At 45.5% G+C, this 25,532-nt stretch overlaps 2 protein-coding genes across 2 annotated transcripts; one reads left to right on the top strand and one right to left on the bottom strand.

Moving 5' to 3' along the window:
- The first annotated feature begins 9,564 nt into the window (after positions 1–9,564).
- Positions 9,565–11,386, top strand: LOC110506106 (creatine kinase U-type, mitochondrial-like). The gene is made up of 4 exons (XM_090223401.1): positions 9,565–9,680; positions 10,731–10,854; positions 10,974–11,090; positions 11,255–11,386. The coding sequence occupies exons 1-4, from the start codon at positions 9,565–9,567 to the stop codon at positions 11,384–11,386; spliced, it is 489 nt and encodes a 162-aa protein (XP_090079527.1).
- A 3,024-nt stretch (positions 11,387–14,410) lies between these two features.
- LOC110506585 (stereocilin-like) lies at positions 14,411–25,164 on the bottom strand. The gene is made up of 26 exons (XM_021586311.3): positions 25,092–25,164; positions 23,818–24,972; positions 22,228–22,252; positions 21,462–22,047; positions 20,443–21,351; positions 20,295–20,357; positions 20,078–20,203; positions 19,821–19,987; positions 19,554–19,740; positions 19,344–19,459; positions 19,081–19,213; positions 18,722–18,904; positions 18,592–18,630; positions 18,310–18,486; positions 17,843–17,992; positions 17,427–17,485; positions 17,106–17,229; positions 16,828–16,910; positions 16,595–16,730; positions 16,180–16,388; positions 15,940–16,030; positions 15,624–15,795; positions 15,335–15,504; positions 15,070–15,225; positions 14,820–14,962; positions 14,411–14,633 (listed from the first exon to the last, which is right to left on the bottom strand). Exons 1-26 carry the CDS (start codon positions 25,162–25,164, stop codon positions 14,411–14,413), a joined length of 5,655 nt encoding a protein of 1,884 aa, XP_021441986.3.
- Between the last annotated feature and the right edge of the window lie 368 nt (positions 25,165–25,532).

Here is a 25,532-nt window from a genome sequence, read left to right as displayed (position 1 = left end):
TAAGGCTAATCTGAAGATGGTGCTGGCTAAAGCTAAAACTGGCGAGTATAGGGATATTGTTATCCACGTCGGCACCAACGATGTTCGGATGAAACCGTCAGAGGTCACCAAGCGTAACATAGCTTCAGCGTGCAAATCAGCTAGAAAGATGTATCGGCATCGAGCAATTGTCTCTGGCTTGCTCCCAGTTAGTGGAAGTGATGAACTCTACAGCAGAGTCTCACAACTCAATCGCTGGTTAAACTGTTTTCTGCCCCTCCCAAAAGATAGCATTTGTAGATAATTGGCCCTCTTTCTGGGACTCACCCACAAACAGGACCAAGCCTGGCCTGTTGAGGAGTGACGGACTCCATCCTAGCTGGAGGGGTGCTCTCATCTTATCTAGAACATAGACAGGGCTCTAACTCCTCTAGCTCCACAAGGAAATAAGAATGTAGGCCAGGCAGCAGGCTGTTAGCCAGCCTGCCAGCTTAGTGGAATCTGCCACTACCACGGTCAGTGTAGTCAGCTCAGCTATCCCCATTGAGACTGTTAGGGCTGCGTCAATCGAATCTGGTATCAGGATAAATATGACAATGAGTCATCGCATTGTATGCTATGTATTTTTTTATTAGCTAAGCAATAAGTGGTAAATGCAATTTTCGTATATATGGGCTCTCTGTCACACCTCGCAGGGCAAACAGAGAACTGACTTGTTCCTGACAAAGATATTATAATATACTCTGACAGAAGTAGTTCCTGCTTCCGAGCCGGCCTGTCAGAGTAGAGACTGGGCGTGGTTTAAGCTCACTCAGCCTATTGTTGATTGTTGGCGCCCGAGCTGGTCCCAGCCCCCTAGGCGCTTCAGCGGTCAGTAGTTGTGTAGAATATCTATGCACCCATGCTCGATACAGTTATCACGCACCTGGCTCCTGTTATCTAACAAAAGCCTGTTTGTTCCCGACACTACGTTCTTTATGTGTCCGTTTTTATGTTATTCTGTATTTTTCCATCACGAGAAAGGCCCATGGCCCTGAAACTGTTAACAATGTCTCAAGTCAGCTATGTTGCATGACACATACATCCACACAAGCCAACAGCAGATAATATTCAATCACATATATGGTAACGGGCTATAGTGCATAACACAGAATCCTCACAAGACCGTGTCTGTGCCTCGACCTAGGGCGGGAAAAACTAACATGGCGGTGTTCGCCTTAGCAATCTCACTAGAATAAAGACCTCCTCCATTCCTGCCATTATTGAAAGAGATTGTGATACCTCACATCTCAAAATAGGGCTACTTAATGTTAGATCCCTCACTTCCAAGGCAGTTATAGTCAATGAACTAATCACTGATCATAATATTGATGTGATTGGCCTGACTGAAACATGGCTTAAGCCTGATGAATGTACTGTGTTAAATGAGGCCTCACCTCCTGGTTACACTAGTGACCATATCTCCCGCAAAGGCGGAGGTGTCGCTAACACTGAACCCAAACCGGCTGCGAGCGTGAGCCATTGTGCATACATTTATTTTGTCCCCCTACACCAAACGCGATCACGAGACGCAGGTTAAAATATCAAAACAAACTCTGAACCAATGACATTCATTTGGGGACAGGTCGAAAAGCATTAAACATGTATGGCAATTTAGCTAGTTATCTTGCACTTGCTAGCTAATTTGTCCTATTTAGCTAGCTTGCTGTTGCTAGCTAATTTGTCCAGGCATATAAACGTTGAGTTATTTTACCTGATCTGCACAAGGTCCTCTACTCCGACAATTAATCCACACATAAAACGGCCAACCGAATCATTTCTAGTCATCTCTCCTCCTCCCAGGCTTTTTCATATGGTGATTGCATCTAAACTTTCATAATATTACCACAACTATTGGCAAAACAGTTAGTCTTTCAATCACCCACGTGGGTATAACCAATGAGGAGATGGCACGTGGGTACCTGCTTCTATAAACCAATGAGGAGATGGAAGAGGCAGGACTTGCAGCGCGATCTGCATCAGAAATAGAAAGGACTTCTATTTTAGCCCTGGGCATCGTGGTGCGAGCAGTGTGGGTGCAATAATTAAATAACATGGATTTCTACATTTATTTTGCGACTCTCGCGCACGCAACGTGTCCAGTCTGGTCAGCATGTAACATTTACGATAGCAAATTTCAATTTACAAAAAAAAAAAAAAAAAATTCATCTTTTGAGCTTTTAGTCATGAAATCTATGCAGCCTACTCAATAACTTTTTATAGCTACTGTTTACAGACCTAGGCCATATACAGCGTTCCTCACTGAGTTCTCTGAATTCCTATCGGACCTTGTAGTCATAGCAGATAATATTCACATTTTTGGTGACTTCACATGGAAAGGTCCACAGACCCTCCAAAAGGCTTTCGGAGCCATCATCGACTCAGTGGGTTTTGTCCAACATGTCTCCGGACCTACTCACTGCCACAGTCATACTCTGGACCTAGTTTTGTCCCATGGAATAAATGTTGTGGATCTTAATGTTTTTCCTCATAATCCTGGACTATCGGAACACCATTTTATTATGTTTGCAATCGCAACAAATAATCTGCTCAGACCCCAACCAAGGAGCATCAAAAGTCGTGCTATAAATTCTCAGACAACCAAAAGATTCCTTGATGCCCTTCCAGACGCCCTCTGCCTACCCAAGAATGTCAGAGGACAAAAATCAGTTAACCACCTAACTGAGGAACTCAATTTAACCTTGCACAATACCCTAGATGCAGTAGCACCCCTAAAAACTAAAAACATTTGTCATAAGAAACTAGCTCCCTGGTATACAGATAATTCCCGAGCTCTGAAGCAAGCTTCCAGAAAATTGGAACGGAAATGGCCCCACCCAAACTAGCTTGGAAAGACAGTACCGCGCAGTATCGAAGAGCCCTCCCTGCTGCTCGATCATCCTATTTTTCCAACTTAATTGAGGAAAATAAGAACAATCCAAAATGTATTTTTGATACTGTCGCAAAGCTAACTAAAAAGCAGCATTCCCCCAAGAGAGGATGGCTTTCACTTCAGCAGTAATACATTTATGAACTTCTTTGAGGAAAAGATCATGATCATTAGAAAGCAAATTACGGACTCCTCTTTAAACCTGGGTATTCCTCCAAAGCTCAGTTGTCCTGAACTCTGCCAGGACCCAGGATCAAGGGAGACACTCAAGTGTTTTAGTACTATATCTCTTGACACAATGATGAAAATAATCATGGCCTCTAAACCTTCAAGCTGCATACTGGACCCTTTTCCAACTAAACTACTGAAAGAGCTGCTTCCTGTGCTTGGCCCTCCTATGTTACAACAATACTGAATGAACACTTATTTTAACTTAATATAATACATCAATAAAATCTATTTAGCCTCAAATAAATAATGGAACATGTTCAATTTGGTTTAAATAATGCAAAAGCAAAGTGTTGGAGAAGTAAAAGTGCAATATGTGCCATGTAAGAAAGCTAATGTTTTAATTCCTTGCTCAGAACATGAGAAAATATGAAAGCTGGTGGTTCCTTTTAACATGAGTCTTCAATATTCTCAGGTAAGAAGTTTTAGGTTGTAGTTATTATAGAAATTATAGGACTATTTCTCTCTATACCATTTGAATTCCATTAACCTTTGACTATTGGATGTTCTTATAGGCACTTTAGCATTGCCAGTGTAACAGTATAGCTTCCGTCCCTCTCCTCGCTCCTACCTGGGCTCGAACCAGGAACACATCGACAACAGCCACCCTCAAAGCAGCGTTACCCATGCAGAGCAAGGGGAAAACCACTCCAAGTCTCAGAGCGAGTGATGTTTGAAACGCTATTAGCGCGCATCCCACTAACTAGCTAGCCATTTCACATCGGTTACACGAGCCTAATCTCAGGAGTTGATAGGCTTGAAGTCATAAACAGCCCAATGCTTGAAGCATTGCGAAGAGCTGCTGGCAAAATGCACGAAAGGGCTGTTTGAATGAATGCTTACGAGCCTGCTGGTGCCTACCACCGCTCAGACTGCTCTATCAAATCATAGACTTAGTTATAACATAACACACAGAAATACGAGCCTTAGGTCATTCATATGGTCGAATCCGGAAACTATCACCTCGAAAACAAGATGCTTATTTTTTCAGTGAAATACGGAACCGTTCCGTATTTTATCTAACGGGTGGCATCCATAAGTCTAAATATTCCTGTTACATTGCACAACCTTCAATGTTATGTCATAATTATGTAAAATTCTGGAAAATTAGGTGGCCCAAACTGTTGACTATACACTGACTCTGCGTGCAATGAACGCAAGAGAAGTGACACAATTTCACCTGGTTAATTTTTATTTATTTACCTTTATTTAACTAGGCAAGTCTGCTAAGAACAAATTCTTATTTTCAATGACGGCCTAGGAACAGCCCCTGCCTGTTCAGGGGCAGAACGACAGATTCGTACCTTGTCAGCTCGGGGGTTTGAACTTGCAACCTTCCACTAGGCTACACTGCCGCCCCGTTAATATTGCCTGCTAACCTGGATTTCTTTTAGCAAAATATGCAGGTTTAAAAATATATACTTCTGTGTATTGATTTTAAGAAAGGCATTGATGTTTATGGTTAGGTACACATTGGAGCAACAACAGTCCTTTTTCACAAATACGCACTGCATCGATTGTATGCAACGCAGGACATGCTAGATAAACTAGTAATATCATCAACCATGTGTAGTTAACTGGTGATTTATGATTGATTGATTGTTTTTTATAAGATAAGTTTAATGCTAGCTAGCAACTTACCTTGGCTTACTGCATTCGCGTAACAGGCAGGCTCCTCGTGGAGTGCAATGTAATCTGGTGGTTAGAGCATTGGACTAGTTAACGGTAAGGTTGCAAGATTGAATCCTCGAGCTGACAAGGTAAAAATCTGTCGTTCTGCCCCTGAACAAGGCAGTTAACCCATCGTTCCTAGGCCGTCATTGAAAATAAGAATGTGTTCTTAACTGACTTGCCTATTTAAATAAATATTAAATAAAGGTGTAAACTATATATTTTTTTAATCGGTGTCCAAAAATACCGATTTCCGCTTGTTATGACATTTTTTAATTGGCCCTAATTAATCGGCCATTCCGATTAATCGGTCGACCTCTATTTTAGACCCCATCATAGCACTGAGGCGACACTTGTGAAGGTGGCAAATTACCTTTTAATGGTGTCAGACCGAGGCTCTGTCCTTGTGCTCCTAGACCTTAGTGCTGCTTTTGATACCATCGATCACCACATTCTTTTGGAGAGATTGGAAACCCAAATTGGTCTACACGGACAAGTTCTGGCCTGGTTTAGATCTTATCTGTCGGAAAGATATCAGTTTGTCTCTGTGAATGGTTTGTCCTCTGACAAATAAACTGTAAATTGCAGTGCTCCTCAAGGTTCCGTTTTAGGACCACTATTGTTTTCACTATATATTCTACCTGGGGATGTCATTCGAAAACATAATGTTAACTTTCACTGCTATGCGGATTACACACAGCTGTACATTTCAATGAAACATGGTGAAGCCCCAAAATTGCCCTCGCTGAAAGCCTGTGTTTCAGGCATAAGGAAGTGGATGGCTGCAAACTTTCTACTTTTAAACTCAGACAAAACAGAGATGCTTGTTCTAGGTCCCAAGAAACAAAGAGATCTTCTGTTGAATCTGACAATTAATCTTGATGGTTGTACAGTCGTCTCAAATAAAACTGTGAAGGACCTCGGCGTTACTCGGGGCACTGATCTCTCTTTTGACAAACATATCAAGACTGTTTCAAGGACAGCTTTTTTCCAGTTACGTAACATTGAAAAAATCTGAAATGTTCTTTCCAAAAATGATGCAGAAAAATGTATCCATGCTTTTGTTACTTCTAGGTTAGACTAATGCAATGCTCTACTTTCCGGCTACCCGGATAAAGCACTAAATAAACTTCCGTTAGTGCTAAATACGGCTGCTAGAATCCTGACGAGAACCAAAGAATGTGATCATATTACTCCAGTGATAGCCTCCCTACACTGGCTTCCTGTTAAGGCAAGGGCTGATTTCAAGGTTTTATTGCTAACCTACAAAGCATTACATGGGCTTGCTCCTACCTATCTTTCCAATTTGGTCCTGCCGTACATACGGTCACAAGACGCAAGCCTCCTAATTGTCCCTAGAATTTCTAAACAAACAGCTGGAGGCAGGGCTTTCTCCTATAGAGCTCCGTTTTTAATGGAATGGTCTGCCTACCCATGTGAGAGACGCAGACTCGGTCTCAACCTTTAAGTCTTTATTGAAGACTCATCTCTTCAGTAGGTCCAGTCTGGCCCAGGAGTGTGAAGGTGAACGGAAAGGCTCTGGCGCAACGAACCGCCCTTGCTGTCTCTGCCTGGCCGGTTCCCCTCTCTACACTGGGATTCTCAGGGGCTGAGTCACTGACTTACTGGTGCTCTTCCATGCTGTCCCTAGGAGGGGTGCGTCCCTTGAGTGGGTTGAGTCACTGATGTGGTCTTCTTTTCTGGGTTGGCGCCCCCTTTGGGTTGTGCCGTGGCGGAGATCTTTGTTGGCTATACTCGGCCTTGTCTCAGGATGGTAAGTTGGTGGTTGAAGATATCCCTCTAGTGATGTAGGGGCTGTGCTTTGGCAAAGTGGGTGGGGTTATATCCTGCCGGTTTGGCCCTGTCCGGGGGTATCATCGGATGGGGACACAGTGTCTCCTGACCCCTCCTGTCTCAGCCTCCAGTATTTATGCTGCAGTAGTTTGTGTCGGGGGGCTAGGGTCAGTCTGTTATATCTGGGGTGTTTCTCCTGTCTTATCCGGTGTCCTGTGTGAATTTAAGTATGCTCTCTCTAATTCTCTCTTTCTCTCTCTCGGAGGACCTGAGCCCTAGGACCATGCCTCAGGACTACCAGGCATGATGACTCCTTGTTGTCCCCAGTCCACCTGGCCTTGCTGCTGCTCCAGTTTCAACTGTTCTGCCTGCGGCAGAACTATGGAACCCTGACCCGTTCACTGCTATGGAACCCTGACCCGTTCACCGTGATTACTATTATTTGACCATGCTGGTCATTTATGAACATTTGAACATCTTGGCCATGTTCTGTTATAATCTCCACCCGGCACAGCCAGAAGAGGACTGGCCACTCATAGCCTGGTTCCTCTCTAGGTTTCTTCCTCGGTTTTGGCCTTTCTAGGGAGTTTTTCCTAGCCACCGTGCTTCTACACCTGCATTGCTTGCTGTTTGGGGTTTTAGGCTGGGTTTATGTACAGCACTTTGATATATCAGCTGATGGAAGAAGGGCTATATAAATAAATTTGATCCAACAACCCAACATTCGCTATTTGATGCGAACCAGTCTTGCTAGCTATCTAGGTTAGCTAACCAGCCTGTGTTATTAGATTAATACGTATAGTCCTCCAGTCAAGAGGCTAGTTAGGTAGGACAACATACCTTAAATTACCTATCATATGAATTTACTGATGGAGGGACAATAGGCCTAATATATGACCTAAACACTCATCATAGTGTGAAAAGGAAGTTAGCTAACATTACTGTAGACTTTCTGATATGTTATGGTGTTTGATACAGTTGAATCCCTCATGAAAAAGTACTATGGAATTACTATACAAAACCTATGCTTGTTGTAGAAGTGACTATGTAGGGACTTGTAGGGATTGGGTAGTGAATGTGTAGTTCATGCACTGCTGTAGAGTTCAGTAGGAAAGCCAGTGTTTCAAGTAGTAATCGTGTTTTACTACTTGATGTTGTTAGTAAATAAGTAGTCAAAACACTACAGCTTTACTACACAGCTTTTCATTAGTAATCAGGTAGAGCTTTTACAACTTGATGTTGGTATTAAATAAGTGTCACAACAGTACAGCCAGATTACACTGGCTTTTCGCGATCGCAGAAAAAGACCTAACAGGAAGTATTTGGTTGTTGTCAGATAGCTAACGTTACTGTTTTTGACAATCCCGAATGTAATCATCTTCCATCCTTCCTCATCCTGGCTTTTATAGCCCTTATGCTGGTACCATCTGTAAATTATCTTTCCATCGTGATTTATGAATACTTTCACGTCGTTGTTTAGTCGTTGATTTAACTTTTCACCACATCAAAAAGATTGCTAGCCAAAACGGTCTTAGGCGTTAGCCGTTGTCATAGAGATGTAATTGAGTTTATCCTAGCTCTTTGCTAGCACCATTGAAATGTAGCTACAGTATGCAGCCTCATGATACCTAATAAGTGTGTTTGTATGCAAATGTACAGTATTTTCATATTGGTGTACTTATCCATTCTACTTACCTCTTTTGACATGTTGCCAAGGAGGCCCTCGACATAAAAAGACTGGAGGCCATTGTTGGTAAGATTTAACATTGTTTATCAAATGTTTTTCTTTGTTGTCTTATGTGACCTATGTTAGCAGATGACAAATAATGGCTTATAATTGTATTAATACACAATGCCTACATTTTACTGCTGCATATCTTTATTTTCTAAAAGTCACGTGGTGGAGAAATGTGACTGCAACAAAAAAGAGGATCTGAAGATAGTTAAGTCAAAGACCCCAAAGGGTTTAACAAAAATGTATAAATATGCAATTTAATATGTAATTCATGTAATAATAATAAAAAGTGCAATAACGTGCACTAGTCTAGTAGTGACAGTAGTGAAACAAGAAGATGTCAGTAGTGATTTTAAATAGATAAACGGTAGTGAATGTTTTCAATAGTAATTCTAAAGGGTTTATGTAGGAAATTAAAAAGGATCAGAAGCAATTCAGTAGTGACACGACACTACACACACAGATGGCACTGGCAGTAGTAATTAAATAGGGATTGAGTAGGCATACATCAGTAATGTGTAGGCGTTGTGTGGTAATCCAATAGTGAACATGTAGGAATTATGTGGGTATGTGTAGATTTTAAGTAGTAGATACCCAAAAGCTCAGTAGCTGCACAGTAGTCATTAAGGGAGATTTATGTAGTGATTTGAGTAGGAAATATGTAGTGAAACATCCCAATGTATCACTCATTATTACCGGTACTTAAATTACTACATAAATCACTACTGGTTTACTACACATCTCAATAGCAATCAAGTAGTAAAACCAGTAGGTTTAATGTAGCTCTTGAGTAGTAGGGATGAGTAATTCAGTAGTACTTTTCATGAGGGATCAAGGGGACAGCAGCTAGTATCAGTAACGCAATCTCCTCATGTTTCTTCAAGCTGTTGTCCTCTCGGAAGTGCAACATAGGAGTCCTGTCTCTTAGTGGAGTATGGGCATTTGCTACAGCAGGATTATTTTCTGAACAGAGAGCATGTCACCACAGGAGCTCAAATCAGGAGGTTGTACCATGCCGGGTTATCCCAGACAGACAGGGACAGATCCCAGTGTCCACAGCCTCCATCACCTATTCATTCGTTAGGGGTGTGCTATCACTGTACCCCCTTTTTGTCTGTACTTATTTCAATAGTGTGACCAACCTTCAATTTCTCTCACAGTTCAGAGTTCCCTGATTTACTCAAACACAACAACTGCAAGGCCAGTCACATCATACCTTCCCTTGCCTATGGACAATGTTATCCAGACAGGATTGGACAACCCTGGGCACCCCTTCATAAAGACTGTTGGCATGGTAGCCGGAGACGAGGAGTCCTATCGGGATGGATCACAACGGCCTGTGTGGTCCGTGTCTTTTCACAGTGAATTGTTATGCCTACTACCTATCTTTCTGGAACTTTTAAATCTTTCTGGCATTTAAAAAAAAATCTAATGGCGGTCACTGTGAAAAATATATTCTAAAGCTACTACACATATTGGAGCGTCACCCATTCCTTATAAATGTGTTATACAGATAAAACCTAGATGAAAGGGGATCAACTGCAGTTTTTAATTCTGCCTTGAAGTGAAGGCATGTGCTCTGCAGACTCTTAATTGCAGAGTCTCCCAATATTCCCCCTTTTTGTGTGTAGAGAGAAGTATTGAAAGGAAAGAATAACACAGAAGCCCTTGCTTTGTGATTGCTGTTGGTTACGAAAGTTTCATTTATTTAAGGCCATACATTTATACACAATCTCTCCCCACAGACCTGGATGCCAGCAAGGTACAGAATGATGGGAATGTCCATGGATATAAGTATAGAAATGTCATTGCATCAACCACCCAGTTGACTAGGTACCAGACCTACATATCTACATTCTAAACTGTTCAAGTGAGCCAGTACTTACCATAGTCTCTTATCAGAACCGGGCAGGTCAGTTTGATGAGTGCTACGTGTCGTCATTGCGTGGAAGGGCCTGAGCATCTGAGCCTGCCCTCTGCCTGTTGCTGGGCGGCGTGCCGGGAGGTGGAGCTGGTGGTGGACACCCTCAACAGCCTGCAGGGGGAACTCAAGGGACAGGACAGATGACTGACTAGGAGCAGCAGCTGCTCATTGACATGAGGAAAACACACTCTGCACCACACATTGCGTTGGAAAATTGTTTTTATTTGTTTCATTTCCTTATTCTATCACTGAGATGCCTAGCACTTGTTTTTGGAGTTCACGGGATCACTTCCTGTTTGATATACCAGTATCCCCGATCTTAACCTGTGCAGGAATGGCAAGGGATTGGCTAGATGTACAGGGCATTTGTTAAGTATAATGGTTTGATAAAAGCAGAACTCTAAAACCAAACAATAGAAAGCATTTTATAGGCGCTGAAACATATGGAGATAACCCGTTGGTCTGGAAAGGCACAACAACCAGGAGAACTTCCTGTTGTGGATCAATGAGGAGGACCACACCCTGATCATCTGGATGGAGAAGGGCAGTGACATGAAGAGGGTGTTTGAGAGGTTCTACAGGGGACTCAAGGAGGTGAGCCCAGCAGAATCAGTGATTGGATTCATTGCCTACACCCACATGTTAACTGTGTCTTAAGTGACAAACCTTTCATACTTTGTTTTCTTTTAATGAGCTGTTGTCATCACCACCAGGTGGAGAGGTTGATCATGGAGAAGGGCTGGGAGTTCATGTGGAGCAAGAGGCTGGGTTACATCCTCACCTGCCCCTCCAACCTGGGCACTGGACTCAGGTCAACCTGCCTCGTCTCAGCAAGGTCTGGCCCTTACCACATCACTCACCTATGGGTTGACACATGAACAGTCATCTGAAGAAACTGCTCAGGGGATCTCTGTGCTTAGCTGTCCTTCTCAAATTCCAGGATCCTAAATGCTCTGTTTTTCTGTTTGTTTTTTACTGGGATGCTTGTTTTCAGAAGATACTGGACAACCTGCTTCTGCAGAAGCGAGGTATGGGTGGCGTGGACGCCGCAGCTGTGGGCACAACCTTTGACATCTCTAATCTGACCAGACTGGGTGAGTCAGAGGTAAGACACTGCATCACTTGATCACAGAATAGAATGCACAAGTGACAATCATAATATTCAGCTTTAATAGGCCGTTGTAGAGAGTGTTGAAAGATAATGCTATCTGGGTTTGTGTGTTGTATATAGGTCCAGCTGGTTCAAAATGTTGATGGGGTTAAATACCTGATTGCGTGTGAGAAGAGACTGGAGCGAGATCAGGATATCGAAATCCCTGCACCCATCTCAGTTCAGGTTGAGAGAGACGGGCCTTGCAGATGCCCCAACTTGCGATTTTACATTCACAAACAATATACTTCAATAAAGCTATATAAATCCAAATCATTAACTGTGGTCCTCCAAATACTTTACCTGAATAGCAGCTATAAACTCTTCAGCTACAGTGGGGAGAACAAGTATTTGATACACTGCCGATTTTGCAGGTTTTCCTACTTCCAAAGCATGTAGAGGTCTGTGATTTGTATCATAGGTACACTTCAACTGTGAGAGACGGAATCTAAAACAAAAATCCAGAAAATCTCATTGTATGATTTTTAAGTAATTCATTTGCATTTTATTGCATGACATAAGTATTTGATCACCTACCAACTAGTAAGAATTCTGGCTCTCACAGACCTGTTAGTTTTTCTTTAAGAAGCCCTCCTGTTCTCCACTCATTACCTGTATTAACTGCACCTGTTTGAACTCGTTACCTGTATAAAAGACACCTGTCCACACACTCAACCAAACAGACTCCAACCTCTCCACAATGGCCAAGACTAGAGAGCTGTGTAAGGACATCGGGGATAAAATTGTAGACCTGCACAAGGCTGGGATGGGCTACAGGACAATAGACAAGCAGCTTGGTGAGAAGGCAACAACTGTTGGCGCAATTATTAGAAAATGGAAGAAGTTCAAGATGACGGTCAATCACCCTCGGCCTGGGGCTCCATGCAAGATCTCACCTCGTGGGGCATCAATGATCATGAGGAAGGTGAGGGATCAGCCCAGCCCACAGCAGGACCTGGTCAATGACCTGAAGAGAGCTGGGACCACAGTCTCAAAGAAAACCCTTAGTAACACACTACGCCGTCATGGATTAAAATCCTGCAGCGCACGCAAGGTCCCCCTGCTCAAGCCAGCGCATGTCCAGGCCCGTCTGAAGTTTGCCAATGACCATCTGGATGATCCAGAGGAGGAATGGGAGAAGGTCATGTGGTCTGATGAGACAAAAATAGAGCTTTTTGGTCTAAACTCCACTCGCCGTGTTTGTAGGAAGAAGAAGGATGAGTACAACCCCAAGAACACCATCCCAAGCATGGAGATGGAAACATCATTCTTTGGGGATGCTTTCTGCAAATTGGACAGGACGACTGCACCGTATTGAGGGGAGGATGGATGGGGCCATGTATCGCGAGATCTTGGCCAACAACCTCCTTCCCTCAGTAAGAGCATTGAAGATGGGTCGTGGCTGGGTCTTCCAGTATGACAACGACCTGAAACACACAGCCAGGGCAACTAAGGAGTGGCTCCGTAAGAAGCATCTCAAGGTCCTGGAGTGGCCTAGCCAGTCTCCAGACCTGAACCCAATAAAAAAAATTTGGAGGGAGCTGAAAGTCTGTATTGCCCAGCGACAGCCCCGAAACCTGAAGGATCTGGAGAAGGTCTGTATGGAGGAGTGGGACAAAATCACTGCTGCAGTGTGTGCAAACCTGGTCAAGAACTACAGGAAACGTATGATCTCTGTAATTGCAAACAAAGGTTTCTGTACCAAATATTAAGTTCTTATTTTCTGATGTATCAAATACTTATAGTATGTCATGCAATAAAATGCTAATTAATTACTTAAAAATCATACAATGTGATTTTTCTGGATTTTTTGTTTTAGATTGCGTCTCTCACAGTTGAAGTGTACCTATGATAAAAATTACAGACCTCTACATGCTTTGTAAGGAGGAAATACTCCTGATTTTGCAGGTTATCAAATACTTGTTCTCCCCACTGCATATATCAATACATTCAAATTAAACTTGGGGATCGACTAGTAATTGTTGTGTACTATAAAAAATGAGGTGCTTGCCGTCACCATATTGCATCTAATTCTCTGAATTGTGTCCTACTGCCCTATTTTCCGAGAGGTGCTTTTATATTGAATTTAATGAATGCCCTCCACACTGTAACCACATTAACAGAGTAGCATACTCCCAAACACACAGACGCATCAGAATGATGCATGCAGAGTATGTCAGGCATTAGAATAGCATGAGGTGAAGGGTTCATTCCAGGATACAAATGGAACACAGTTCAAAATGTTTGGTTTATTTTTAAGTACAAATGTTACAATTCAATAAAAGGTCAAAGAACAAATAAATACAAATGGGTTACTGTGTGTTGCACGATAGTTGCCATAACATACAGCATAGAGACAATAAGCACACAGTGAGGCTGTCAGCTGACCCTGTTGCCGGGGCCACATTCCTCCCTGTGGACGCAAACAAAACACATCATACCACACAGTGATATCACTACCACATAGTTACTGTTAAACATGACATTATGATGATATTGGTATGCTATTACCTCTGCGCTCTAACAGGACATCCCCCTCATACTGCGCCAGGCCCAAAGCATGTCTCTGCCCACTGTTCAGCTCCGCCCACTGCTTCTCTGTGACCACCCACGCCTGCTCCACATTCAGCCATGACAACTGGACCGCACTGAATACCACCTGACAAACACACACACACACATCGTGCATCAACTAACAAAATGGGATGTGGTTTGGAGAGCATTATGTAAACAGCATTATCCAAACCAGCTCTTAAGTATCCTGAGGTGAACCAGAGAGAGACTCACAGCCATCTTTGTGGGGGGAATCAGGGCGATAGCGTCGGGTATGAGCCCCTCCACCTGCTCCTGTACCAGAGCAGATAGAACCATGTCCTCCAGACCCGCTGGACAGAGAGAGGGAGGGAGAGACGGGGAGGGAGAGAGGACTCATGAAATGAGTGTGCGTGCGAGAGGGGTGGATTCACCGGTCACTACTAACTAACTAACTATTCCTTAGATTTAAGGATCAAATATACTGAATTTACAACAAAGATTTCTGAGTTTAAACCCCTGCCCCATTTGAACAGCTGTACCTGCTAGTGTGCCGATCTCAGTGAAGACCTCTGGGCCCCAGGTACTGACGGGGCCAAAGGCCTGAGGACTGGAGAGACGGGCGGTCAGAGCCTCCATTTGCTGCTCTGAACACGGCAGGGCCAGCTCCCTCAGGAACAGAGTAGCCATGCTGTCAGTCAAACAGCAGGAGGACTCATTAGGACTGGGTTGATGGAAGCATTATCACCAAGTGGAATCAGACAGCAAAAAATGACATTTTTGCCTTTTGCACTATAGGCTGAGCTTTATTCACAAGGTATATAATCTAATATTTCTGTGGTTAAAATAAAGTGTGTATTTCTAATACATGACTGACCTGAGGTTGTAGGGGTCCAGTCTGTTGATCTCTGACAGTGTGAAACCACAGAGCAGGTGTCCTAGAGAAGCCACTTCTACAGCTCCGAGCTGCTCCACCTTCAACTTCCTCTTCCGCATCACACCAACAACTGCTGCTCTCATCTGAAACGAGACACAGGGTTGGAGAGTCAAACAACCAACACCAGAAGTGGGCAACCCTCCACACTACAAATATCACTCGTGAGATTGGAATATGGGAGCCTCGTCACCTTTTTTGGGCTCCAGTCGGTCAGAGCCCCCAGGTAGGCCAGGACACCCAGGTCAGTCAGGTTAGTGTCCTGGAGCTCCCTCTCCCCCAGCTCAGTGACCAGACAGCCCAGCCCCAGGACCTGCTCTGGCCTCAGGCCTCTAACTGGACTGTAGGCCTGGAAGAAGGTGAAGGATAGTGCACAAGATACACAACACATTTCCACATTTCCAATCTTTAGCAGGTAGTGATGAAAACCAAAACGTCTCTGATGTTCTAAAACTAACCTGCCTGAGCTTTACCCACAGTGCTCTGCGCCGGTCAGGGCTCAGTGAAGCGTCCTGACCTATGACCTCTGCGCACTGCCTCAACTCCTCCCCCGCCATCCGGCTGAGCTGATTGGCTGTCCATGCTGAGGGGAAGGTGCCTCTTATGTCACCACAGCTTGGGACTGGCACTGGATAGATGACATGAGACCGCAATGAGTTTAGAACCACAATGCATTATCATCAAGCTTTCCCTTCAGAGCTAGTGGGCATGATACATTTGTGATATAGAGAGTGGATCAATGATGACCTTTTCTCCTCCTGCTCTGTGCTCTGACGACCCCTCGTATGAGGCTGTGGATCCTCTCTCTCTGGCCCTGCTGGTCCACACACTGGGACACACAGGCCTGACCCACATCACTGTTCTCCCAGTGCCACTGACCTGCCAGAACCTCCTCCACCGTGTCTGCACTCAGCACCACCTGATATATGGTAGTAAAACACACTTAGCACATCCTGCTAAAAGTACACACATACAGCACTGTAGGGCTTTATTAGTCATCACCCAATGATAAAGTGATAGTCATTATAAAGGCTTTTGATGTTTTGCCCATTGGAGCCCTCACCAGTGGGATGGAGTTGATCTGTTTTGGAGAGAGAGTAAATAACAGTCTGCCAACAAGCTCCACATCCCCAACCGTCCAGGCCGATGCCTCTCTACAATAAACACACACATACACACACCAGATTTCTGTTATAAATGCATACATGACATACCCACAAGCCCAGTGCTGCCATAACCAGCTCACAACCACCCCAGGCCTCCCACTCTACCATCTCCTAAAAGAGACCCAGCTGTCTCTCACCCCAGCAGGTCTCTTCCAGTAAGCAGAGCAGCCATCTCCTTCAGGGTGTCCCAGGGCAGGCAGTACCCCCTCAGCTCATCCAGCCGCAGCCCCAGGGCCCCTCTGTCCACCAGCCCCAGGGTGTCCCTGTCCAGGAAGGGCAACAGGGGCCCCAGGAGGTCCACAGAGGCCCCCCTGAGCTCCCCCTCAGCCAGGCCCTGAGAGTTGCCCTGGGTGGACACACCAGAACAGTTACTAAGGTATAATTACTGCAGGTAATGACTACAGATGACAACAAAGCACAATCCGTTTAGCTGATTATTAAGTATTGTAATGTCATGCATTCCAACCCTGTATCATTATGTTTGGATGAATTGTGTGTATGTTTTATTAATCATGAGGATTTCGTGCTAATAATATTATAGTCCCTCCTCACCAGCACAGTGATGGTCTTTTCTGCTAAGGCCATCTGCTTATGACGGGGCAGCTTGAGGAAGTCCACAAAGTGCTGCTGAATGTGAGCCAGGACGGCTGTCAGTGAAGTATTAGACAGGCTCTCAATCAGGTTCACCCTGGGACAGCAGGAATCTGGTTAGATTCATCTTGTATAGAGAAAGATTAAATGTTGGACCATTTATACAATATATTTTGGAGTGAATGATATCGTACGGTAATTCTGCAGCAAACCAGGGGCTTATACCATCCAGGTCTTCCTCTGGTCTTTGCCGCAGTTCCTCTACAACGCATTTCCTCTGGTAACGAAACACAAAACATCTGAACAAACTAGTATGAAATAGGAAGCTCTGAAGAATTCCATGAATATTTTTCTTGATATTTGAAATGGTAGATAAAATGCTATAGACAAAGAAAGATGTATCTAAATATAGATGAAAGAGGAGGGGAGGGTGACACGAGGGATACCATGTGGGTTGCTTGTGGTTCCTCACCAGAGCTGGTCTCACCCCTCCTGGCAACTCACTGACAAACTGAAGCAACTCTGAAAAATCAGTTTCATTGGTCCAAAGCTTTAGCCAATCACAGCTCATTCCACCAGCAATATGACCCAAGTCCCTAAAGACCAAATAGATGATTGGATGAATAAATTGTAACTGGAAGACTGCATTGCATTTGTAATCCAGGTGAAGGAAACCTAATGAAACTGGGTACTGACTGAGTCTCTCATTTTGTCATGTAATGATTTGCATGAATATCACATGATATTCAATAACACAGCACATACTCATGACACCTAATAACATTTGACTTACTCTACAGTGTCTCTGGTAATGATTTCAGATTGATGGGTCCTCTTGAAAAGGAGCTGAGCCTATATATTTCAGAAAGACAGAGTGTGTGTGAGAGAGAAAACAGGTGGTGAAAGGAATCTAATCTATTTAGGGTAGGCATTACTCATTTATATTCCCCCTCCTGACTATTGTACTACATCCAAACCAATTTGCTTGATGATGGCTGAGGCGTATGGAGCATTAATATCCTGAATGGCTCATCTGAAGCAATACCAATGATTTGCAGATTAATGGGAGCCCAGGCCCACACTGGCAGCTTGGCAGCATGGTTTTCCCTCTAGAGCAACAACAGTAATGATGCTATACCATAGCCAAAGGAGTGGGTGTTTAAGTAGTGTTGTATGTTCAGACGGAGCATAGTGGAGATGGATGTGCACCTGTTGGGGGGACCAGGGCAGGTCTCTGTACAGGCTCATATCTCTCAGGAATGTCTCTCCATCCAGAACCTCTATCAGCTCCCTCAGGGGCACAAACGGCAGGAGACATTGGAGCTGCGCTGTGAAGTTCCTTGAGTTGCTGGCTAAAGCCTTTTTTTTTAAAGCAATGGAATAAACAATTGAATATGTGCCTGAGTAATAGTAATTGGTAATAGGTTAAGTACTGTACTTATGGAATTACTTCCAGGTAAATTCACAATGACTAGCCGTTTAGGCATATAAGGTAGTTGATGATTGACAGCATAATTGGTTTGTTAGCATTTAAATTCCACCATATCTTTACTGTGTCATCATTTGCTCTCAGTGTGGTAAGAAAGACAATGTAGAGCCACTGGAAATGATGAATAAAGAACCGTTTGGCAGAGAGGAGAAAGTCATCTCCCCACAGAGAAACAAGAGCACCTTACCTCATGCAGTGCCCTGTGGAGCATGGCTCTATGGGCAGGCTTCAGGTCAGGCAGTAGAGTGCTCCAGCATTGGCAGTGAGTGGTTCCACTGATCTCAGACCAGTGTATGCCTCTGAGCACAGCAGGGGACAGGCCAGGCAGTAAGGGCTTCAGCCTGCACAGTGTATCCATGGTGAGCTGACAAGGAGAGGATCATCATGCATATATGGCCTTGTAAGAATGCACAACAAGCTGTGTAGATTAAAACATAACTGAAGAGGTCACTAATAAGCCTTTACTTACATTTGTGTCTTGTGAAATTTTGGATAATATCTGGAAAGCCTGGGGGAAGTTAAAAACATGTAATGTTCGCTCAGCAGAAAACAACATACTGGTAGATTCAGTGTGTAGGCATAGTCCATGCAGTGCTGACCTGTGCTGGGGAGAAGCTGGGCAGGCCTGGTTGTGTTAGCAGGTCCAAGAGCTGTAGTGAGGGCAGTGACTGCAGGAAGGAAGCCCCTAGCTGGGGCAGTAGGCCCCTGAGGGTGGCCAGTGCTGGAGGAGGTAGAGTGCTGGCGTTCAGAGGCCGCACCGCCTGGACCAGCCAGAGAGACAGCTGAACATGGCAAGAGCAGGATCGACAGGGTCAGAGCCCCTCACATATGATATGGACTGTATACATATACAAATGGCAATACTGATATTTTTACTGATATCCTAACAGGTGTGTTGGAGGAAAAAATTGGAACTTTTGGAGTACATCCCAATTTTTTACATGCAATTCTCTCTCACCCTGCCTGAAGCACTGATGAGTCCCTCAGACACACAGAGAGCTAGCTGCTGCCAAAGAGCAGAGGACACAGGGGAAGCCAGCAGAAACGGACGCAGCTCCTCTGGTTTCAGGTAACAAACCAGAACTCCCAGCCTGTTGAAAAATAATGCCCTCGTCTCTCTGGTATAATACACTGGTAACTGCACAAAGGGACACTGTGGCTCTGGTCAGAACTAGAGCACTATATGCGGAATAGGTTACAACTTGAGACAAAAGACCCTACCTCGATATGTTATCACTGGTGAAGTTCCTTTTTTTAATGAATAGAGTCCGTAGAACATGACGACCCCTTGTTCCATCCAGACTAGTGTTTCCCAGAAACTCCACCAGGGGACTCAGCTTAAGGAAGGACATGATGACAGAGTAATGCCAATGCAGTACACAATAATAAATGAAAATATCTGTAGAGTAGATAAGGAATGAGATGTGTAACCTGGTCTGATGTCAGCTGCTGAAATTGGCTGACTGGGAGGTGTGGGAGCAGTGGGAGGATGGAGCTGAGGAAGTACGGTGGCCAGGAAGGGACATCTCCCACCACACTGGACTGCAGGAGCCTCTTCACAAACGCCTGTTTCTGTGGAGACTTCATCTCTGTGCTGTGGTCACGGATCGCCATCAACCTATGATTCAACACAGAACCAGTCAACACGATTACCTTTGACCTTTGGCTTAAAATGGCAGCTCAGGCCTAGTAACTCACACGCTGGTGTTGACCATCAGGGAGGTGGGGAAGCTCATGATGTCAGAGACGGACATGAAAGGTATAAATTGTGATAGGTCGATGAAGAGGTCAGGGGTCACACGAGGGAACTTGTGGATGAAGGCGGACGTCATGGTCTCCATGGCCTGCAGTTCTCTCTGAGAGGACTGGGGGAGACAGTGGTCTTTATTGACAGTAGCAGTAACATCCCTACTTTCAAGCATCCATTGCTAAACTGAAGAGTGTTGAGGACAAACCTGAGTGGTCTCTACGTGCAGCTGGTCCCAGCTCTGGTGCATGTGAGACAGAAACCTCTTCACTGCATCTTTCTCTGCTGACATCACCAGTGTGCGGATACTCTCCCTGGGCATTTGGAGGTACTCCTGAAGAGAAAACAATGTTCACCTTAATACAGGTAACCAGTCAATCTGCATCTAAGATCCCAACTAACCGTTTTATAAAGGTGTACAGTACCTGCATTAGGACTCTGAGGGCAGAGGAGTTGTCCTCTCTCTCAATGAGGTCCCATAATACAGGCTGTCAGAACAGAGGAGGCATTCACATTACCTTCATGTGTCTATGTTTATGTGTATGTGTTCTGTGTATAAGGTATGTGGCTTACACTGAAGCAGCTGAGCAGGTCCTCTTTGAGAGCTGCGCTCTGCTCCCTGCGCAGGAACAAGCCCACGGTTTGGAGCACGCTCAGTGAGGCGTCGGGACGCAGAGTCGCCCAGAATGAGGCGTTGTCAAGGAGACTGGAGAGGAGGATGGCCTGACCCAGGCCCTGCCTCACCTCCCCCTCCCCCTCATCCAGCCCTGCCGAGAGCCCCACCACAAAGTCCAGTACCCTCAGCACGTACCCCACAGCCTCCACCCAGCTTCCTCGCTCACCACCATCCACCTCACACACACTCAGCCTGTGCAGTGCCTCCACCAGCAGCGGAGCAGGACTCACACACAGCTGTGATGTGTCAAAGTCGTACGGCGCCGGGAGCATGTCAAAGAACCACTGGAGGAAGCACTTCCTGTCCTCTTGTTCTACATCCAAGTCAACGCAAAGGTCAGAGAGCTGAGGATAGGCTGAGAGTAGCCGGCGGTAGAGGGTGGCATTGCTACAAACATACTCCCTCAGCCCCTCTGTACTGCCACAGAGCTCCAGTAGGGTGGCGTTGGTGAAATGCTGCAGGCTCCACTTCCTGTAGTTACATGTGTCTTCTATGGATTCAGGGTGGGAGGAGTTGTGGAGCCTGGAGCAGTACTCTGCAGCCCAGCTGCCCTCCGGAAGGGATGTGTAGGAGGGATGGGCTTCAGGGGACTCGCTGCCACACAGGGCTGAGACCAGAGCAGAAATGTTGGGCAGGAAGCAGCGTCTGAAGTCCTGGGCGCTGAGGGACCTGGTGCTCAGTTGGGCCAGGCAGGCTTCGTCAGGCCCTGGGCTGCCCCCGCCCTCCACCACCTCCCCTGACAGCTGCACACACAGGTCACCTATACTGGACTGGTTGAAGTAGTGGTAGTCCTTCATCTCTGCAGCCTGCAAACATCACAGGCAGAATGTAGTTAGACATTGTGGAGAAGTTAAAAAAGTGAGTTGAGAACCCAACTCTTTTGCATTCAGAAGTGGGGTTTAATCATGGACTGTACCTGGTGTGCTCTCTTCAGCCAAAAGGAGGTGTTGGCACACACAGTGTTGTTGAACTGGTGGGTGAAGAACTCGCTGCAGACGTGGACCCACAGGAAGTCATCCTCGGCTGCAGACAGGTACCAGGCAGCGTCAGAACATGTGGCGTGTAGGTCGGGTCCCACCTGACCAACCTCCGGGTTCACAGACCCATCGTCCCCGTCAAACAGGTTACAGTAGAGGAACACAGTGAAGTTGGACACACCTGTAAGGCCTGGGATAGAGGCGTTACACGCTGCTTCCAGGATCTCTGCTGAGGCAAAGTACCCCATCTCTCTCAGGTGGCTGTGGCCAACTTCTACTGCCTCAGACTGGGGCTTGAGGAGACGGGAAAGGCGGGGTACTGGGGTTGAGCTGGGTGGTTGTTTCTGTTTGGGCACCCTGCGGGGTGACAGGGCTGGTCTAGGGTGAGAGGGGCGTGGTGGGGGTCTGGGGTCCCCTCTCTCACCCTCTACGGAGGGGCAGGAGAGGAAGGATGGGGTGCTGGGAGGGCCCTGCGAGTTGAAGCCCAGAGCCTGAGCATTCCACGTGATATTATGTCTGATCCCCCTACAAGTCACAGACAAGGGGAGAGAGAATGGTGAACTATGATATGACAAAAAACATATTTTCTATTAACCTCATATTCTTTGTGAGGGGAAATTATCAAATGAAACCATCATGATGTATGATATATTTGTCCATACTGTAGTTTATATTATAAGCTTAGTTTTTTTCTCGATTACTTACCATAAGATTAGCTGTCTCAGGTCACCTTTGCAAAGATGGATAAAAGGGACTTTAATGGAAAATCACAGACAGTGTAAGAGAGCTAGTGAATATTATGGTAGATCAATGGTGGAAAAAGCGAATTGCACCATACAATCAGGCCTGATGTAACAGCATAGCTGGGCTCACAATGCCCAGGAGATAGTGTTACTGGCATCAATGAGAGGACAAAGAGATTAGCTAGGGCATGGGATGCAGGGTAACACCGATCCTCTCAATGACTAACATGGCCATTATGATTTTAAAGCAGTGTCAGTCCAAACACTCTCATGTGTCATATGTTTCACTCTAAATCATTCATGACTAATGAGTAAGAGCTGTTTGAGACATATTATCAGATTAGTATGAATGGAAATGAAATTCAAGAGACTTTGATCAACATGTATCACCCGTCTCTGAAGTGTTTTATAAGAACAGTAAAAGTAAGAGCATGTATACTGGACAAAGATATAAACGCAACATGTTAAGTGTTGGTCCCATTTTTCATGAGCTGAAATAAAAGATCCCAGAAATGTTCCACAAAAAGCTTATTTCTCTCAAATGTTGTGCACAAATTTCTTTACATTCCTCTTAGTGAGCATTTCATCTTAGCCAAAATAATCTATCCACCTGGATAGATGTGTCATATCAAGAAGCTTATTAAACAGCATGATCATTAATTACACAGGTGCACCTTGTGCTGGTAACAATAAAATGTGCAGTTTTGTCACACAGCACAATGCCACAGATGTCTCTTTTGAGAGAGTGTGCAATTGGCATGCTGACTGCAGGAATATTAACAGAGCTGTTGCCAGATAATTTAATGTTAATTTATCTACCATAAGCTGCCTCCAACATAGTTTTAGAGAATTTAGCAGACCATCCTGAGTGGCGCAGCAGTCTAAAGCACTGCATCTCAGTGCAAGAGTCGTCAGTACAGTCCCTGGTTTGAATCCAGGCTGTATCACATCCGGCCATGATTGGGAGTCCCATAGGGTGGTGCACAATTGGCCCAGCGTCGTCTGGGGTAGGCCGTCATTGTAAATAAGTATTTGTTCTTAACTGACTTGCCTAGTTAAATAAAGGTTCAATTAAATCCAACCGGCCTCACAACCACAGCCCACGTGTGACCACGCTAGCCCAGGACCGCCACATCTGAGATTATTTCTGTCCGTAAAAAGCCCTTTTGTGGGGAATAACTAATTCTGATTGGCTGGGCCTGGCTCCCATGTGGGTGGGCCTATGCCCTCCCAGGGCTGCGTCCCTGCCCAGTTATGTGAAATCCATAGATTATGGCCTAATGAATTTATTTCTATTGACTGATTTTATTCAATGAAGTGTAACTCAGTAAAATATTTTAAATTGTTGCATGTTGAGTTTATATTTTTGTTTAGTATAGCTAGCCACCAGGGTCGAGGCACAATTCCAGTTTAATTCAGTGAAATCTCAAAATCCTCAAGGAAAGAAATAGGAACATTGAATTTAATTGAATTTCAGCTCATCCACTGAATTGACTAAATTGAAATGGAACTGACCCCAACCTTTTGGTGATGGTGAGCATCATGGACTCACCTACGGAGCATCTGCCCTTATGTTTGGGCTGTGGCACGTCCACCACGCTGCTGACATCATCAAGCAGCGCCATGGTAACACGGGACACCTTTCTCCTCAGGTTGCCGTACACTGAGCTGCCCACCCTGTGCAAGAATCCCCTTCTGAGGCCGTCCAAACCCTGCAGCAGGGCAGGGTTTTGCTCTGCCAGCTGCCCTGCCCTCTGCCCCCCATCGGAGCGTGATAAAGCCTGCAGGAGCAGTGTATGAAGGGAGTCCAGGTCTCCCCCCATGTCCCTTCTGTCCCCAACGTTGCCTTGAGTGGCATTCCCAGACAACCCCTCCTCTCTCAGGACCTTGGGGGGCATGCTGAAAGGTTTCAGGCGCTCAAAAGCAGCCGAGCCCCCTCTCTGATCGGCCCCCATCCTCGCAGGGTGCAGGTTCACCATGGGCTTCCAGTTGCGTGTCTCCATGAAGCGGAGGAACTGTGTTAGCCAGCTGACACTGAAGGCACATTCACTGTGGCCCCTCAGGGCACAGATGAAGCCCTGCAGCCCGGCGCTGGCCTGGCCATAGGTCCCGCTGACCAGCGCCTGCAGGGCCACCTCCAGCAGAGCACTCACTGTCCTCCAGTTCTGGGACAGGAAGTCAAGCAGGGGCCTGTGGGGTTGCCGCTCAGACAGGGACATAAGGCTCTGCAGAAGCCCCAGTAGCCCGTCCAAGTGAGGGCTGCCTCTCAGGGACAGGAACCAGTCCTGGAGTCTGACGCTGGGCCTGGGGGGCTCCCGGCTGTCCCACTGGCTCAGCGCAGCGCCCCCCTCTGACTGGATAAAGGACTGCAATACCTTCTCCCACAGTTGTTCCTCGTCAGAGACGAGCTGTCGCTCCTCCATCTCAGCACCCATCTCCTGGAGGTACATGGAGATATTGTAGAGGAAGCCTGACAGACGGTGCCTGTCCACAGGCTTCTGGAGGGAGGGGAGGCCCATGCTCTTACTGGGCAGGAGGCCCAGGGTCTTCAGACTTCCCATGATGCTCCTCACCACGCTGTGGACCTGCTGGTCTTGGGTTCTCTCCGGGGAGGCAGACTCTTTGCTAGGATACCACCACCCTCCTTTATGCAATATTGATACTAACTCCTTGAAAATGGGCTCTCTTTGGTCCTCTTTTGTACTTGCTGGAAGTGATGTTGAAAAGCCATATTTTGAGCATGATACAGTAAACATGATTAATATCAAGGCATCATCAAACCATTAGACTACATCATAACAAGAAATTGTAAGATAGTCTCCTCACCTGAACTCTTGGTTGATGTATTTCCCAGTAAAACAACCAACAATGCGATGCGCATGACCCTAAACACTGCCATCTTCTCTATCACCTCCAAGCCAGTGCTGATGATGTCACAGTGATGTCACGTCTGTGGCCTAAGCCTGAGTGATGTCATATCCCTGAGTTTGGACTGCATCCCCTGTTACAGCCTTGAAAAGGGTTGGGGTCAGTGGGGTGGACACAGGGAGTAGAGTGTTTCATTGTAGAGTGGACATTAAACCTTAATGACAGGTCACCGTCACCTGAGCACCTTCCCTCTCACAATAGAGTTCTATTTCCATGGATTTCAATCAACTGAGGTCTATTCTTTATCCTTTCTATAAACTTGAAGCAGTTTTGAGTGAGACTTTGAAATATGCACAGAAGGATTTTTCAAACTGGTCTTAGACATTATGAGAATATGAA

Source organism: Oncorhynchus mykiss, chromosome 26 (genome assembly GCF_057628025.1).
Source record: "Oncorhynchus mykiss isolate SJ-2025 chromosome 26, ASM5762802v1, whole genome shotgun sequence".
Classification (NCBI taxonomy): domain Eukaryota; kingdom Metazoa; phylum Chordata; class Actinopteri; order Salmoniformes; family Salmonidae; genus Oncorhynchus; species Oncorhynchus mykiss.
The sequence above is the reverse complement of the archived record's forward strand: the minus strand, read 5'-3'. Positions and strand labels throughout refer to the sequence as shown.

Coding starts and splice junctions, on each gene's coding strand:
- LOC110506585 (XM_021586311.3), bottom strand. CDS start 25,164: ATGGCAGTGTTTAGGGTCATGCGCATCGCATTGTTGGTTGTTTTACTG. Junction 19,741..19,820: donor CTGATGGTCAACACCAGCGT/GTGAGTTACTAG, acceptor GTTGAATCATAG/GTTGATGGCGATCCGTGACC. Junction 15,505..15,623: donor ACAGAGCAGGAGGAGAAAAG/GTCATCATTGAT, acceptor TCATCTATCCAG/TGCCAGTCCCAAGCTGTGGT.
- LOC110506106 (XM_090223401.1), top strand. CDS start 9,565: ATGGACAATGTTATCCAGACAGGATTGGACAACCCTGGGCACCCCTTC. Junction 10,855..10,973: donor TCTACAGGGGACTCAAGGAG/GTGAGCCCAGCA, acceptor CATCACCACCAG/GTGGAGAGGTTGATCATGGA. Junction 11,091..11,254: donor GGTCAACCTGCCTCGTCTCA/GCAAGGTCTGGC, acceptor GCTTGTTTTCAG/AAGATACTGGACAACCTGCT.